This window comes from Aplysia californica, unplaced genomic scaffold, assembly GCF_000002075.1.
Source record: "Aplysia californica isolate F4 #8 unplaced genomic scaffold, AplCal3.0 scaffold00543, whole genome shotgun sequence".
Taxonomy (NCBI): Eukaryota; Metazoa; Mollusca; class Gastropoda; order Aplysiida; family Aplysiidae; genus Aplysia; species Aplysia californica.
The window spans coordinates 347852-363854 of NW_004797813.1; the positions used below are offsets into that span (position 1 = coordinate 347852).

General features: G+C 39.3%; 1 protein-coding gene across 3 annotated transcripts in view; it reads left to right on the plus strand.

Moving 5' to 3' along the window:
* The first annotated feature begins 239 nt into the window (after positions 1-239).
* Positions 240-16003, plus strand: part of LOC101856685 (G kinase-anchoring protein 1) — an 18631-nt gene continuing 2867 nt past the window's right edge. Inside the window, exons 1-9 of one of the 3 annotated variants that reach the window (XM_005106560.3) lie at positions 240-449; positions 5671-5796; positions 6601-6678; positions 8927-9092; positions 9625-9767; positions 10120-10221; positions 11279-11342; positions 12501-12571; positions 13238-13315. In XM_005106560.3, coding sequence (XP_005106617.1) covers positions 276-449; positions 5671-5796; positions 6601-6678; positions 8927-9092; positions 9625-9767; positions 10120-10221; positions 11279-11342; positions 12501-12571; positions 13238-13315 — 1002 coding nt within the window. In that variant the 5' untranslated portion in view covers positions 240-275. Of the gene's footprint in view, positions 450-4740; positions 4867-5670; positions 5797-6600; positions 6679-8926; positions 9093-9624; positions 9768-10119; positions 10222-11278; positions 11343-12500; positions 12572-13237; positions 13316-16003 lie in introns of those variants that run through there. The other 2 variants (XM_035971942.1, XM_005106561.3) reach the window with 2 other exon arrangements.

The following is a 16003-nucleotide window of genomic DNA, read 5'->3' on the forward strand; positions in this document are numbered from 1 at the left end:
TATTGTATTGACCTTCCCAAATTTCCAAGTAAGTTACAGGGTAGCCTATACATCTCTCAATCTTTCTGTCTCTCTCTTCTCACTCTCTCTATCTCTCTCTTTCTCTCTCTTTTCTCTTACACCCCACCCCCCTCTCCCCCTGCCAACGCGACCATTCCATCCAATGCAAGCACTGTGAAAATGGGAAGTAATTGTAGGCTTATTGCCCCAGTTGTCTTTCCTTCACTAGAGTTTTTTCCCAGTAACCTCCCATTTCCGCAAATTTCAACTTCAACATGGCGAGAAACGCAGGCATTGCGATCTCCAGTTCTCGATTTGCTTGTTTGAAAATAGAAGACGACGAAGATGCAGACAAACAGACCAAGTCTAAAACAGCTGCCCAGCAAAGCAGCAGCAATGCCTCAAAGAAGAAAAACAAGAAGAAGAAAGACCAAAAGGATAACGAACAGGTCAGCACGAACATGTTTTCGCTTTCTCTTCCTTCTGCTGACTGACTCGCTCTTCGCCTTCGCACAGCTGCAAGTCAGTTGAGTCAGGGACTCTCTCTCGAACAGGCTTATTTTCGTCTTTTCACATAGAGACCTAGATCTAAATCTAGATTTCTAGATGTCTATCTGTTCATATTTATAATTGTCTGTCCTTGTTTGTAAAAGTTTTGTTACCAAAGAGTCTCTAGATCTAGATCTAGATCTAGAATCTAGAAATCTAGATCCAGAGTCACGACCCCCTTCGTGGTACACCCCCCCTCAATGGGACACTGACTGAATCGAGTCGGTTTGATCGCGTCTTGTTAAAATTCCGGGGCTTTCAGCAGCCCAGTTTTTGTTTAGATCCAGTCTAGACATATTTTTCTTGGATCTGCAAGAGTGGCAGCCTTCTCGTGACTTTCCTTTTCTACTCCTACTATTGTACGTATACCTGTAGCTGTAGCACTTCGACGACTTCGCACAATTGTGTGTACAACGTTGTACGGATAACTAGATCTAGACAGAGTTGTTCGCACAATCGTACAGTACAATGTTGTACGGATAACTAGACAGAGTTGTTCGCACAATATTCGGTACAATATTGTACGGATAACTAGATCTAGATCTAGATTCTAGATCTAGATCTAGACAGTTGTTCGCACAATTGTACGGATAACCACTCCGAAAACAAAATCAACAGAACAAAAGTAAAAGTGTCAAGATGGACCAATTCCAATGACAATAATGAATAATGGACTTATATTATATATAGAGATCTAGAATCTAGATCTAGTTCTAGATTCTAGATCTAGATCTAATAGATCTAAAAATATAAAATCTTGATCTATGATGGTTGGGGCTTACCGGGCTTGGACCTGGAATTGTTGTATAAATTTTGTTTAGCTAAGCTTCTGAATCCCACATCAAATTTGAAGAGACAACTGCTTATAATGAATTAAAAACAGCAATTAACTCATTGTCCTGCGCCTGTGCTGAGATGCGAATCTTATTGATAGCAACCTATTACGCCGGACGTGCTGGGGAGGCCGCCGGGGTCACTCAGTGTGTATTGTTGTTGGTGTGCAGCGCGCGCCGGGACACGTGTGTTTTCGCCGTGAATACCGTGGGAGTGTTAATCGATGATGAAAATAACGCTCTATCTTTCATAGCTTTATAAAGTGTTACAAACACATGAATAACCCCCTCTCACAGTGTATGCCCATTCGAATTATAACCTTTCTAGACGCTCTTGTTGTATGAGCTGAGGTTCCAAAGGGGATAAAATAGGTCAATTTCCGAATGTTTTGCACTCAAATTGTTCTTTGTACCTGCATAATGGTATTTAAAACTATCAAACAAGCTTCTTTTTTTATCAGGTAGTTCTAGTATCATTTCATACAAAATCAAGCTCATTTGAAAGATTTTGTATAGAAAAATGGAAGTCAAACAAGATGTGCGCCTTACTTAAAAATAGTTTGCATCTTTCTACGTTTAATCGCATGTCGTATGCATAGCCACTTCGTATTATTAACCCTCGTCCTGCGAGGGCCGGGTTTATGTCGCCGGATAAGCCTATTTTGGCACCTCGCCTTCGTTCTGGTCCCGAATCAGTGTAGCCCCTGGCTCAGCGCACGCGCATCATCTTATGTGAAATTCGGGTCCCGAGTCTGATTCCCATTCACGCAGGTCAAGTGTGTGTGTGTGCGTCAGTCTGCTTGAGTTTGTGTGTGTTTGTGGCCTTCTTCTAGGACCGCCTGTGTTGGTTCGTAATCGAGGCATACGTCTCGTTCAAAACACGCCAAGTTAGTAGCTCGAGTTGTTCGTCCAATGAAATTATAGAAGAAATTTACCCACTTAGACTTGAGGTGCTCGAAAGGATAGTCAGGAAACAAGACTTCCATTTTTCTATACAAAATCTTTCAATTGAGCTTGATTTTGTATGAAATGACACTACCTGATTAAAAAGAAGCTTGTTTGATAGTTTTGAAACCAATGTGGAGATACAAAGAACAATTTGAGTGCAAAACATTTGGAAATTGACTTATATTGCTATATTATCCCCTTAGGAACCTCAGGTCATTCATAACAACAAGAGCGTCTAGAAAGGTTATGTAATTCCAATGGGCGTAACTACTCGTAATGTCTTATCAGCTTGTGAGAGGGAGTTATTCATGTTTTTTTGTTTATAGTAGAGGGTTTTACAGCGCTTGCAATTGCATAAGGTCATATGAGTGTCAAGGGGTGGGTGTCAGCAGAGAAGTCTTTACAGGGAATCAGACTTAGACTGCTCACCTCTCTAGCTTCAGCAGCACAAGAAGGTTTGCTTCGACTATCAAGGCACCCCAAAATAGCCGGTCACAAGAGAGGGACAAACATACAAAGGAAGTAGAGGAAAATGACAATAGTGAGGATCAGGAAAGAAAAAGCAGCAGTTCCCTGTTGTAGATAAGGCACAGTTATGAGCGTGACATGAGTCAGCCCATTTACAATTCTACTATGCTTGAACGAGAAATGACCCCCCCTTTGGGAATGGCCTAAAGACACTTCAGTCAGTGGCACTGCCCCGGGGGGTATTCATGTGTTTGTAACACTTTATAAATAGAAAGCTATGAAAGATAAAGCGTTATTTTCATCATCGATTAACACACTCCCACAGTATTCACGGCGAAAAAGCATGTTTCCCGGCGCGTGTGCTGTACACCAACAGTACACACTAAATGACCCCGGCGGCCTGCCCGGTACGTCCGACGTAATCGGTTGCTGATAAGATTCGCATCTCAGCACAGACGCAGGACAAGAGTTAAACCCTGGAAGCGTGCAGGCCCTTTATTAAAGGCGTGAGCTGGGCTACCCGGGAAGTGCGCAGACCCTTTATATATATAGGGATGACCTACTTCGATTGGGAAGCGCGCAGCTATAAAGGGTATAGACGCTGACCTTTTTTCAATGGAAAATTTCAGCATTCCTTGGAAAATGATGTAGTAAATTACAGGTCAAAGTTATAAATAAGGACCAATGACTTTGCAAGTTATCTTGATCTCGTAGAGCGTCTCTTGGCCAAAGATTGTACAGAACAAAATAGTTCACTCAGCCAAAAAAGTGTCCGCGAAAGTCCGCATATTGGTTCAGATGACGCTGTCGTAGAGCGTCTCTTGGCCAAAGATTGTACAGAACAAAATAGTTCACTCAGCCAAAAAAGTGTCCGCGAAAGTCCGCATATTGGTTCAGATGACGCTGCAGTCTTTGTTTTGAAGCTCTCTTTCGTTTCACCAAAATCTAAGAAGAATAGGAATAGCACAGTTTGTTACTTTCACTTTTATTATATATTTTCACACAAGTAGGGTAACTCTGATTGCAAAGTCCGTTTATTGGCTCAATTATAGAGGAGTGAACTATCTTGTTATTATACACGATCTTTGTCTTGGCCAAGATATCGATCGATAAAGTGACGCGGTCCAGCTGAGTTATTATCAAGGCCGTGAGCGTACTTCTACTTCTATCTAAATCTAAGGGCTGTATGTAGGGAGGGCTGTGTGCATAGCCACAGCCTTAATAATAATACTTATTATATAATAATAATATATGTAATGAAAGACAAGGTGTAGATCGCGGGTGGTTGGCAGGTGCTCTGGTGTGGTTTACTCATTCTTTCCTATCAAACATCTGTCTTCCATTAGTCCCCTTTTTCTTTTTTATGTTTGTTACTCTTTTGTAACACCTCTAATCTTCTGGCGCTCATATGACCTTGCCTCTTATGCAGTTGCGAGCGCCGTAAAACCTCTACTAAAACTAAGGTGTAGATCTTTCCTTGTTCCCAATCTGTTTGACCTACTCCTCTTTTCTTTCTGTTTTACGTAAAAAATTATGATCCTAAACCAGCAATCTCCTGTTTTGAGATTGCTAGTTCATGGTCATAATTTTTACACTACAATCAGTATGGAGTAATCTGGAGGGCATGGGTGGGAGAGAAAAGGGGAGGAGGGAGGGGTGGGGAAAGGAGTGATTTTTAAAAATGAATTTCCTGTACTTGGGTCCTTGTATGGACCAGTCAGGGAGTGTAAATCTTTTATTTTTGCTATGCAATAGATCTAGATTGTTGTAAATGGTAGTTTTCTTTGTTTGTCTGCTATGTAGTTTTCAGTCTTCTTATGTGGCTCAACAATGACATAGCATGGGGGGTAAGGGCAGAGAAGGGAATCATTAAAATTTCTTTTTGTTTCACTTTCAGTTTCTTTTGAAAATGGGTATTGCGTAGTGGGTGAAAATAGTTTGAAAGTTTTAGTCTGGTGCATTGCTCATTGGCTTTAATGCTTGTTGCCAGTTCTTACATTTTTTATCTGAAATGTTTATGTTTGAGATGGTCTTTTCATTTTTTGTTTGTTCCTTTTGTTGGAGCCATGTAAGGAAAACAGACATTTAAAACACATGAAGCTGTGTACAGCGAGCACCGAACACACCTCTGTGATGGCCCAAATATAGATGACGTATATCCGCCATCTATTTTTGTCGTTTTCTGGGGCTTCCCTCGCCAGTTGACTAGATCTCATAGTGGCGAACCCCGCTTTGCCACTTACGCGCGATGGGCTACGTCACTAAATCTAGGTTCATTTCTGACTGCTTTGGCCTGTTCGTGTGTGTGTGTATGTGCGTGCGTGTGCTTGTGTGTGTGTGCGCACGCGCATGTGTGTGTGTGTACACAACTTTGAGGAGAAGGTAAATTTATGGAACGAGAATTGCTGAAATTGTTTATAAAAGATAAAAAATAAATTAACATTCTCTCCGACCGGGTATACTTTTTAAAATCCATGTTCTATTCCTTGCCTTTAAATAAATACTAAAATGTTTGGATTTTGATTAAGAGATCACAAATTGATTTTGTGATAAGATAGGTTACAGTTTACTAGCTATTTGGGGACAATTTGTTTTTCTTTTCTGCAAGCGTAAGGCTTAAGCATTGTAGGAATTGTTGCAAAATAGCACAGTTTACTGAAGTTGTTAATCTAACTCCTTCACAGCAGCAAGAGGGATTTAGAAGAACTTCAGAAATCTGAATTTGATCAACTTCAGAAATCTGAAATTATCAGAATATGATCTGAATTTAACTTGAAAGGCTTCATTTGCCTGAAACTCAATTCATGGACAGGATATCAATGTAAATCTGCTAAATTTGTTATGAATTTTAAAAATATTTTCCATGTGACAGCTGAAGCAGCTTGCCTTTGGTGGTGGAAAGAATAGTTCTTCCAAGGGCCTGTCCCATAAACAAAGTGCTGGTGATGGTGGAGACCAGAAAGGTTCCTGGGACCAATGGAAGCAACATGACAAGGAGGTAAATGACAATGATGTATATATTTCCTTGAATTTGTCACTGGTTTTTAGATTGTTGTTTTTAAAGAATTGTTTGTTAGGATTTTGTGTTTCTGCTTATGAAACTTTTCACTTACCTCGGTGTAATGATGCGAAATGCACGACCCTTGACATTATACTATATAAGATGGATTGCATTTCTGAAGGAGCTGAGTGTGGTCTGCTGCTGTCATTTAAAAAAAATACAATATGTGCAGTTTTTACAATTTTATTGGAGAGCCAAAAAACTGAATGTGCTTACCAATAAAAAAAACATTTGCTCAAAGGATAATAAGGCAGTTATTGTCAAAATTGTATTCTTAAGAATATTGACTTGAGATGTATGCAAAAGTGTTGCATTTTTGGGGGGAAACAGTATTCAGTTTTTGGCTGTCAGGTAAAATTGTCAAAACTGAAACTGCATTTTAAAAAAATGATGGTGCAGTGCTGTTGTCATATAGATAATAGTTATTTTTGCCTGGTTAAATAACTAGTTAATGAAGGTGTTGAATAAAGACATTATTTCTATTTTGTAACGAAGGTGGGATTGCGTCTTGATTTTTTGTGTGAAAGATGGGCTTTTCTGTTTGTCTAGATGTCTAAATTGAATAGAATTACACACTATAAGTCATTTTCTGTAGTTAGTGAACTTTGTTAGGTTCAAGTTTTTCTGGTTTTGTTACATTCTTTGGATGTGGAAAGTTTTGTCATGTTTCCTTTTTCCTGACAAGACTCCTTATGGTTAAATTGTCTAATATAGTTAATAATTTTGTTGAAAAACTTGCAGCTGATGGAAGAGCAGTTCAAAGATGATCTTGCTTCAGCCCTGCTTCAAAGTCGACTTGAATTGGAACAAAAACAACAGGTGCTAATAAGAAAATGTCATTAAAATTGGATGCTGTTAGCAACTGTTCTCTGTTGTACTGATGAATCTACACTTTAAAGGAATGTTTCTTTGAGTATCTTAGTGTGCAGATCGTTTTTTTCAGTAGCTATTGACAGACCTGCCACTCATCCCGATTTAATAGGGATATCCCGATTTTTTGCGCCAAATCTCATGCGTCCCGATATTCCCGATTTCGATCGCCAGTAACCTGATTTTTTTGTCGTTGCGTCTGTTGCGTACGATTTTTAGAACTCTTTGCTTGGAAGCACTGGTTGGACCTTTTATCAGCAGGAACTTGGAACGCTATTTTCTAAAGCACCTATGCCGAATCTAGTAGATGACTCACGGACTTTATTTCAACTAAAATCGACGTAGTATCGATTTTGAATTCCGACTTGAATACGATCAAGATCTACTTTTGCTTTTATAACCCAGAATTTTCCGATGGTGTCCTGATTACTGTAACAATTATGACATGGGCCTAAGAATAATCTGTTAGTTGTTCTGCCGTTGCTTTAAAAGCAAGCTTCGGCGGAGTTCTGGTTAGTTGGGCCCATCGCCAAGACCTGTCTGTGGAACTTTCAGACACTCATTCACATCACGTGACGTGACCTCGTATGTGTGAGTAGCACATGTGTCGTGGACCGTCATTCACACTGGTTGCATTGGTCGAGGTGTTTTTCGGGACTTAACCAATGTAGACGACCGGGGGGGGGGGGGGGGTATTTTTTTACACTTGGGCTTGAAGTGCGTGCCGTGATACAGGTACTAATTGAGGGGAAAGGAATAAAAAAATAAATAAATGAACAACCTTGGTGCGTTTTTTTTTTTTTTTCGGGGGTGGGGTGAGTATATATAATATGCGATGGCGATAGAAGTCAAACGTTACTGTATGATAACGCTGGCTTTTTGCATGGATGATTAGAGTTATGTGTCAGCTATTTTCAAGACTAAGAGAGTTTCAGCTTTACTGCAACCTGCGCTCCCCCAGTCTATCCAACTCCCGACTCGAGTACATAAATGCTGTCTTTCAGTTTTCCCTCTATTTAGAGGCCCAAACGCGAACTTATTCCTGCAAAAGTTTTGTCTTGCATATTTGCCTCATAAAAGGGAACCAGGACCCCATTTTTCCCACTGCCTCTTATGACTGATTTGCCGTTGATCCCTATTTTTTTCACCAGATCCTAATTTCTTTACTCTAAAATCCTGATTTTTAGATTACATAGAGTGGCGGGTCTGTATTGATCAAAATTCCATTAAAAAATTCATGTATCAGGTAGATAATTGAGCAGTGTAGTGAGAAAGATTTTTCTCAGTAGATTAGAGCCCTGTTCAGTTTTTTTCAGCTGTCGGTGAAGGTTGAATTGGGGTTGGCGAGGGGAGGGGGTGATATTAATGCTTTAAATCATAAAATTTCACAGCTTAATGTACATTAAGTTGTTTCGTTGATTAGAAATGGGATTCATCGTTGGACGCAGAAAGAGGGTCAAAGATCACTTTCTCATATTTTGAACAGTTCAGAATGTTATGACTTGGCTGTTTGCTGCACTCGCTCTGTGTGTCATCCCGCACTCTTGGCAGAATTTCTCACTAATAATTAAGCTTTCGTACTTTTGCAGCCACCACCCCCACATTTTAAAATTTGATATTCATTAACCAGTGTGGACATTTCTGATTACTGCATCTCATGTGATAACTTTGATGAAGGAGTCATTTTGATCACTCTACCCATGAAATGTGTACTCTTTTAGTATGATTGTCTGAAAATTTTAGGAAATGTTGCTTTTGTTCAGTAATTGAAAATGTAATACCGGTATTTAACATTTTTCCTGGTAGCAGCCTGTCTATGCTGCTGCCTCTGTAACTACACTAATTTTTGGGTTTTTCCTTTATCTTTTTGTTGCTGGATGATTTCCCAGCAATATAAGAAAATTTAGTAGGGTAAAACATGGCTCTGTTTTGCTGCAGGAATAAAGTGTAGAACAGGCAGGGTCTCTGCGCTTTAAGTTTGAGAGGCCCATTTTCTTTAATTTTCATATTTAATCTACTTAGGAGTGTTATACATCGTTTTGAAGTTTAAAGTGTGGGGATTCTGAGAGTACACAGAGCATTTGCTATGCCTGATGGCTGCATTCAGGAGAAGGGTTAAACTGATTTATTAAAATACTTTTGGATGAGAAAATTGTTAAAAACACTGTTGTATGCTTTCTGTCCTTTCCCTTTTAAGGAAACCTCAAAACAGAAGCAAAGGATAGAAGCTGGTCTTGAACCACCTCTAAGCCGTGAGGGAAGGAAAAAGAAGAAGCAGAAAGAAAAACCCCAGGCCATGTCACTTGAGCAGTTCAATCAGCTTCCTCCTGAAAAGCCTGTCAATGGATCAGACGATTCTGAAGGTATTCTTTTGCACAAGTATCTCAGATGTGTATCAATTATATGTTTCATGAAGTGTTGCATATAATGTTTCTCAAAAAACAATTAACAATGCAAAACTGAAAGTAAAAATGAAGAATAGAATTTTATATCCTAAAAGCTTATCCTGTTTCCCAAGGCCAAGTCATGTTTCCCAAGGCCAAGTCATGCAGAAACAATTTGGTGAAAGACGTGCTAAAATTGTTGAAGTATATTTTGAACTATGACACAGCTTGATAAGGTTTTATTGAAGAGGGACAAATTTGCATTTTCAGACTTTGAAGGCTAGGTAAGAGAGGAATGTTGTAGAAAATTGCTTTTTCTTGTTTCTTTTAAGTCTTTCTCTTTATAAACTACCTTCTTTTATATGGAGTTTTACTTTGTATAAACTTTCTGCAGGAATAGTTGTCCAGGCTCTTAAAATTACTGTTCTTTCATTCTTTAAGGGGTATGATGTTTCAATACTTCATTTGAAAGAATATGGTGATTATATAAAAGAAACATTTTATTTTTCAGGTGAAGAAAATGGTAAAGAGTCAGAGTCTGATGTTCAAACTCGTGTTCCAGCAACACAACAGGACCCCCGATTTTTTAACTCGGTTGATGATGATGCGGAGCAGATTTTGCGCCAAGAAAAAATGCAGGAAGAATATCGCAAGGTGAGATTTTGTAGCCTAGATAATGCGGAAAATTTCAGCTAGCAAACTTAATTTGGTTATTTAAAATGTGGTATTGTGTATGTTTGCTGACTTCTTAGATTTAGGCACATGAATATTAGTCTTGTATTTCCTGAATTCCTTACTGTTAAAAGTTTGACAGATATGAAATATTTTTTAATAGTTGAATGCTAATGATAACACCTTTTGCTTGATGGACACTGAGTGTAGTGGACATTTAGTTTAAAAAAATCATTTCCTGCCAGTCCTCTTTGTGTCTTTGTATTTGTTGCTTCTCGATTTTTGTTTTGTGATGTGCTTCTCATTTTGTAATTCCTTCATATTTTCATTTCAGCACTTTTCATCTGACAATGTTATTGTTGCAAAGCTGAAGAATGATTTAGAGAGGAAGGACTTGAAAGTAAAGGAGCTGACTGAAAAAATGAATGCCATGGAGGTAGGGAAGCTGCAACATTTGTACAATTGAACCTGCTCTAATGATCACCTGTCCAAGATCATTAGCTGTTCAAACGACCACTTGCCACTCCCCTCTTGCATCATTTCTCTCTCAATATTATAATGACATTGTCCAAGAGGACCGCTTAAGATGACCACTTTTCTAGTGGACAATGGGTGATCATCTAGATCAGGTTCGACTGTATTTCTTTATTTCTGAAATTGCTGAATCTATGTGTCTATGGAAAGGGGACCTTTGCTTGACTTAAATTGTCCACACAACTATTAGATATAGTCTTATCTAGCACGTGAGGAGGAAAAAGTTCTTGTCAAGTTGTACTGAACATTTTTTTTCTACTATATTTATCAATTTTTGGCTCCATCCTATACACAGTTGCTTTGCTTTCATTCCATGAAAGATCCTGATGCAGTATTGTAAGACCAGACAGTTATTTACATTATAATTTCTGTTACTGGCTTTGTTGACAGTGACAGGTTCTTCCTTAAATTCTGTGTGTTTAATGTCATTCCAACATTGCATTTTTATTTCTCAGTGCAGCATTGTGTTTTTGTTTTCTTTTAGAATTTTTTGTCAACAGATCCTACTTGTACATGTCTCAGGTATCTGTCTGTGGTAGGCCACAGTGATAGTGGCGTCCTTGACCTGCAGGTGTCAGTTTATTTTGTTTTGTACTTCATATATTTTCGTTGCGTATTATATTTTTGTCATGCAACCTCAGGCATCCAGAGTCCTTTTCAGTTCTAATATTTACTGAATCATTGATGTAATGCCTGTGGGTGGTTGGCAGGTGCTCTGGTGTGGTTTGCTTCTTCTTTCCTTTCTAACATCTGTCGTTCTTGTCTGCCCTTCTTCTTTTTTATGTTTGTTACTCTCTTGTAACACCTCTAATCTTCTGGCGCTCATATGACCTTATGCAGTTGCGAGCACCGTAAACCCTCTACTAAAACAAATGCAATGCCCAAGAAAATAACCTTATTTATATTTGTTGTAGACTGTTCATGTAGATTGCGTGATCTTTTCAATTTTTGTTTTGTAGGCTGAGCTTAAGCAAGTCAAGAAAAGAAACAAACAGCTTTGTGTGATCTTGGCTCAGGGAGAAAGTAAGTAATTGAGTGATGAGGGGCACCTGCATTTTTGCTTTCATGCATTCAAATAATTGCTATGATCTATTATGTCAGATTTTTCTGTCTTTTATAATATGACAAAGCAATAGACTTTGTATTGTTTTCTAAGTCACAAAAGTTTTATTTCTGGTCCAGTGGTCTATTGAAATGGTGTTGTAGCTTTTGAGAGATGTCACTTTCTTTTGTCTAAAGTATGTCGTTGCTTAGACAAAAGCAAAACTAAGCATGAATTTTCCACTACATAGACATGGCTTCCAACCTGTATGGAAAAAAATGTATTTAGTGCGTATCTGAGGGTCTGAGTATGCAAATACATTTTTGTGTCGATAAATATGAAATGTATTCTCTGATTTCTTATTTTGCTCCTCATGGGCTTGCTGATGCTGAAGAAAAATGATGCACATCCATGACTGGATTTGCAAATAATAATGAGAAAAAAGCTCATAATTCAATTGAAGAGACCATTATGACTGTCCTGACATTATTCATTATTGTTGCAGGTCTTCTTGGAATAGCTATGCCTACAAAAAAGTGTGTTTGAAGGGTTTTGAGGGTGATAACTTTTCCAATGCCAACCATCTTGACCTTCTCTGCATGTTTAGTCTATATTTTGATTTTGAAAAATTGGCAGCCGGATATAGGGATATATAAGGAAATATGGCCTCCTCACACTTTGTAGCAAATTATAGAGGTGAAGGAGATACATCTACCAAGTAAATAAGGGGGAAAAACAACTCTATAAATTTGTTGTGAAATACTTATAGGAGACTCTTACAAGTCTTAACAAACTGAAAGCTGAGAAAATTTTACTTGTTGTCTATTTATAGACACTATATAGCATAGCTTGGGGCAACCTGAGTCCTGTTTTGACACTTCCAACTTTTAAATGCAAATGAAAGGATGTACAACCTCCTGTCAAAATGAATCTTGTGTTGACTCTTTGTACATCACAATCTTTATTGTTTGGTTTCATGTTGTTCTCCAGTTACCATATATAGGACATTTCTAATGTGTCCATGCTGGTCAACTGAAAGTATGTTGGTAGAAATATAGTTTGTTTTGTACAGTGCTACATATGTGTTCTCCCTCAGAAAACTAAACATTCTACTTTCTCTTTTTCATTTCATTTTCCAGTGAAAGACAAGGCTCAGGTTTTATTGCAAGTTGATGAGCTAACTGTGGTACGAGATGAATTAACTGAACAGGTATGTTTTTGGAATCATGCGCCCTAAAGAATACTGTTATCTCTCTAAGATATTATTTGCAAAAAGTATGTACTTCAGTTCACCTCCCATGGACTTTTGAGGCAAAAACTCTGTATGTTCTGAGAGTGAATATTGCTTTTGTTTAATTCAATAATTACTAGTAGGAACAGTAACAGTATGCTTTTTGATATTGGACCTGTGAAATTGATCTGATCAGTTTTATGTGGACAAAAAATAAAACCCAATGACATATGAGCAAAACGATGTGACTGGGCTGGTAAGATCCTGTTCGTCTAGAGGTAAAGTTTGGTCTGGCTTCAATTTAGAACCTAAAAGGATAATTTTTAAAGAATTGAGAATAGAGTATAACTAAACATTGATTAATGTTTAATAAGTCTAGGGATATCACTGTATAATTTGAAACCAACTTTATAGAGATTATTATGAATATTTGCTTTCTCTTTTTTCATTTTCCAAGTCTGCAAGATTTCAAAGAGTGCTGTTTGAATGGCACTGCAGTTAACAGGAAGGAATTTCCAATTCCTGTAACGTATAGTTATGCTTTGTTTTATTGTAGCTCATGAAATGTTTTGTTGGTCATTACGTGGATAAGGTAATGATGATATCATTGCAATTTTGTACTGTTACCATATTATTATGTTGCAGGTTACATCGTTAACGGGTGAACTTGAAAAAGAGAAGTCAAAGAATCACTCTTTGAAGGGGGAGCTGGATAAACTGAAGGTAAGACTTCACTCTCATGTCGTTCCCCCCCCCCCCCTCCCCCCCCTCTCTCTCTCTCTGTCTCTCTCTCTCTCTCTCTCTGTCTCTCTCTCTCTCTCTCTCCCTCTGTGCCCAGACCTAGACAGTGCCTTGTATAGCTAGATACAGTAGCCTACAGGTATTTGCTCTTTTTTTTTCCATCAGTCTTGAGATTTAGACATAAGTTTGCTGGCCACAAACACATGGGGTTACACATTTCTTTATAACAGGTGACAAGAGGCATCGTGGTGAAATCAGGCACTCGTCAGAATAATGGTCAAAGAAATCGTCATTTTTTGGCCGATGTGCAATTTTTTTCTCATTTTCTTTTTTGGCACCTTTAACCTTTTGCAACTCAGAGGCGCCGATGTGCGCCATCATCACTAACCCCCGTAGTTGCCGATGTGCGCCGACACGCCCACTCGATTCATCCGTTTGCACCACTTTCGTTTCTACGTTGTCTCGCTTCCTGCGAGGTCACACGAGATTGCCGGGCTTATAGCGAGAATCTAGAGTGGTTGCCCTTTACTGTCGTGTTTATTTGGTGAAATTCGATCGAAGCACGCGAGAGCGGCGATTTTTTAAAATTTCGTGCTTTTTAGAGACCTAAATCTAACTTCGTGGATGAAATTTTGCGCTGCTACAGGCACTGTATACGATGGAGACACTTATAATTGGGATTTAAGGGCCGATATCGTCGACCAAGGGGCTAGATCTAGTGCTAGTAGTACAAGTAGTCACTCGGACACTCAGTCGTGAGAGAGAGAGAGAGCGAGAGCTATAGTAGGAGAGCGAACACGATGTCACAGGTCTAGATCTAGGCTCTAGGGGAGGGGAACAACTATGATAGTGATGTTGATGGTGAGATCGTTGCTGGAGGTGATAATTTGGAAGACTCTGATGAAGAAGATAGGCCTAGCACCCACAGCACTTTAGCTAGATCTAGTACTACTAGCTGCACTACGACGTAAAAAAGGGAGGAGCAAAACTGGGACTGTGGGCTCTGTCACAACAAATTCTTTTGAGCACATTGTGATCAGGATACATGGTAGAAAGGGGTCGTGCCACTACTGCGTAAAGACCAGAAACTTCACAAAGCTTGGCAGAGGGAGTGAGACAGTGACAGGATGCAATTTGGGCCAGGTTAGGCTTTGCAAAAGACTGCTGGGTAAAACATCATGAACTTCTGGGGGCATAAAAAGCGGATTGTGTCTTTTGGGGGTTTTTTTTCACTTCAGAATTTGTTTTTACCTAATACACAATGGTTTTCCATACAAAACCATACTTTTCTTGAAGCTTATTCATTTATCTGTGCTCTGACACCTAAACTGTAATTTTAGACTCATCCTCTGATTTTTAAAAATAATATAGTCATGCAGTCTAAGCAGAGTTAGGTCCCTTTTGCCAGAATTTCAGCCTTGTTGGGCAGGGATAGCTCTGAGGGTGAAAAGGTTAATGTCCTTTTAAAAACACGTTTTTGGTGGATTTTAATGAAAAACTTTGATTAAAGGCAAAAAAAATATAAAAATGTAAATTTTCCGTTTCCAAGGACTCTCAGGCTATGGAAGTCACCAAACTTTGGCGGCCATTTTCTCACAAATTTTATCTCTGAAGCCAGGCAACCCTGACCTCCTCTAATGGCAAATATTCCGACTTCTGTTCAAGATAGATGGATACTTTTTTTCACCAAAAGGAAGGCAAATGAACAGACTACTTTAAGATGATACATATAATCCCATGTGCCCAAAATTGACGAGCGCCTGAATGCCAACTTTGGGATGAATATGAAGTTGGCAGTACAGAAAGATTTTCATGTCTTCTGCATCATTAAGTGCCCAACAATCTTTCACTTAGACTTAAGCGTGAGTCCTCACTAAATAAAAGCCCCACGAGCATATGCCGGACTGTTAACCATTTTGGGTTGATATCTGGCGGGAAGGAGGAGGTCGAGATGGCAGGGTTTCTTTAAAGTTTCTTTAGGCATATAGCCTGAAATCTACACCACAAGGGTGGGGTGGTGGTATGGGCGGGGAGGGAGCAAATCGGCAAAAAGCATTTGGTCTACACCTAGGCCTGGCTCGAAGAGACTTGTCTGATATGGATGTGCCGTGCGCTGAGTATAGCCAAGAGTGTGCTGTGTAGTTCTGGCAGCCAGTTCGCTGGCGGTACAACGAGGTAAATTTGCAGTAGTTTAATAAGGACCACAAAACTGAAATAGTTGGCGGATGGCAGTGTAAAGGTGAAATACTATGTTTATATATACAGGATTCTTTTTGTACATTGGCAAAACCTGGCGGTAAGCAGGGCTGGAGGTACGGTACAACAGGGGAGGGGGGCGCAGTACAACGAGGTTTGACTGTAAATACTAATTCAACCAACATTTACTGCATTCTCTTTGGGGCCTGCTAGATATGGATAATGACTTTGTTACAGTAGTCTCCGCCTAAACGCATGGTGCTCGGGAGGGCTCCTTAGCATGTGTTTATACGGAGTGTGCGTTTACATGAACCTTTGCAAAGGGAGGAAGGGATGCAGTCATTTTATTGCCTTGAATATCTAGTGACCTCCCTTTGGGGTGGGGGTCACTTTGGCCGATAATGTGACGACATGTGACTGTTTTGTGAAAATTCCCCGACTGCAGTTAGGAATATAAAGGCGTTGAATGGGGGG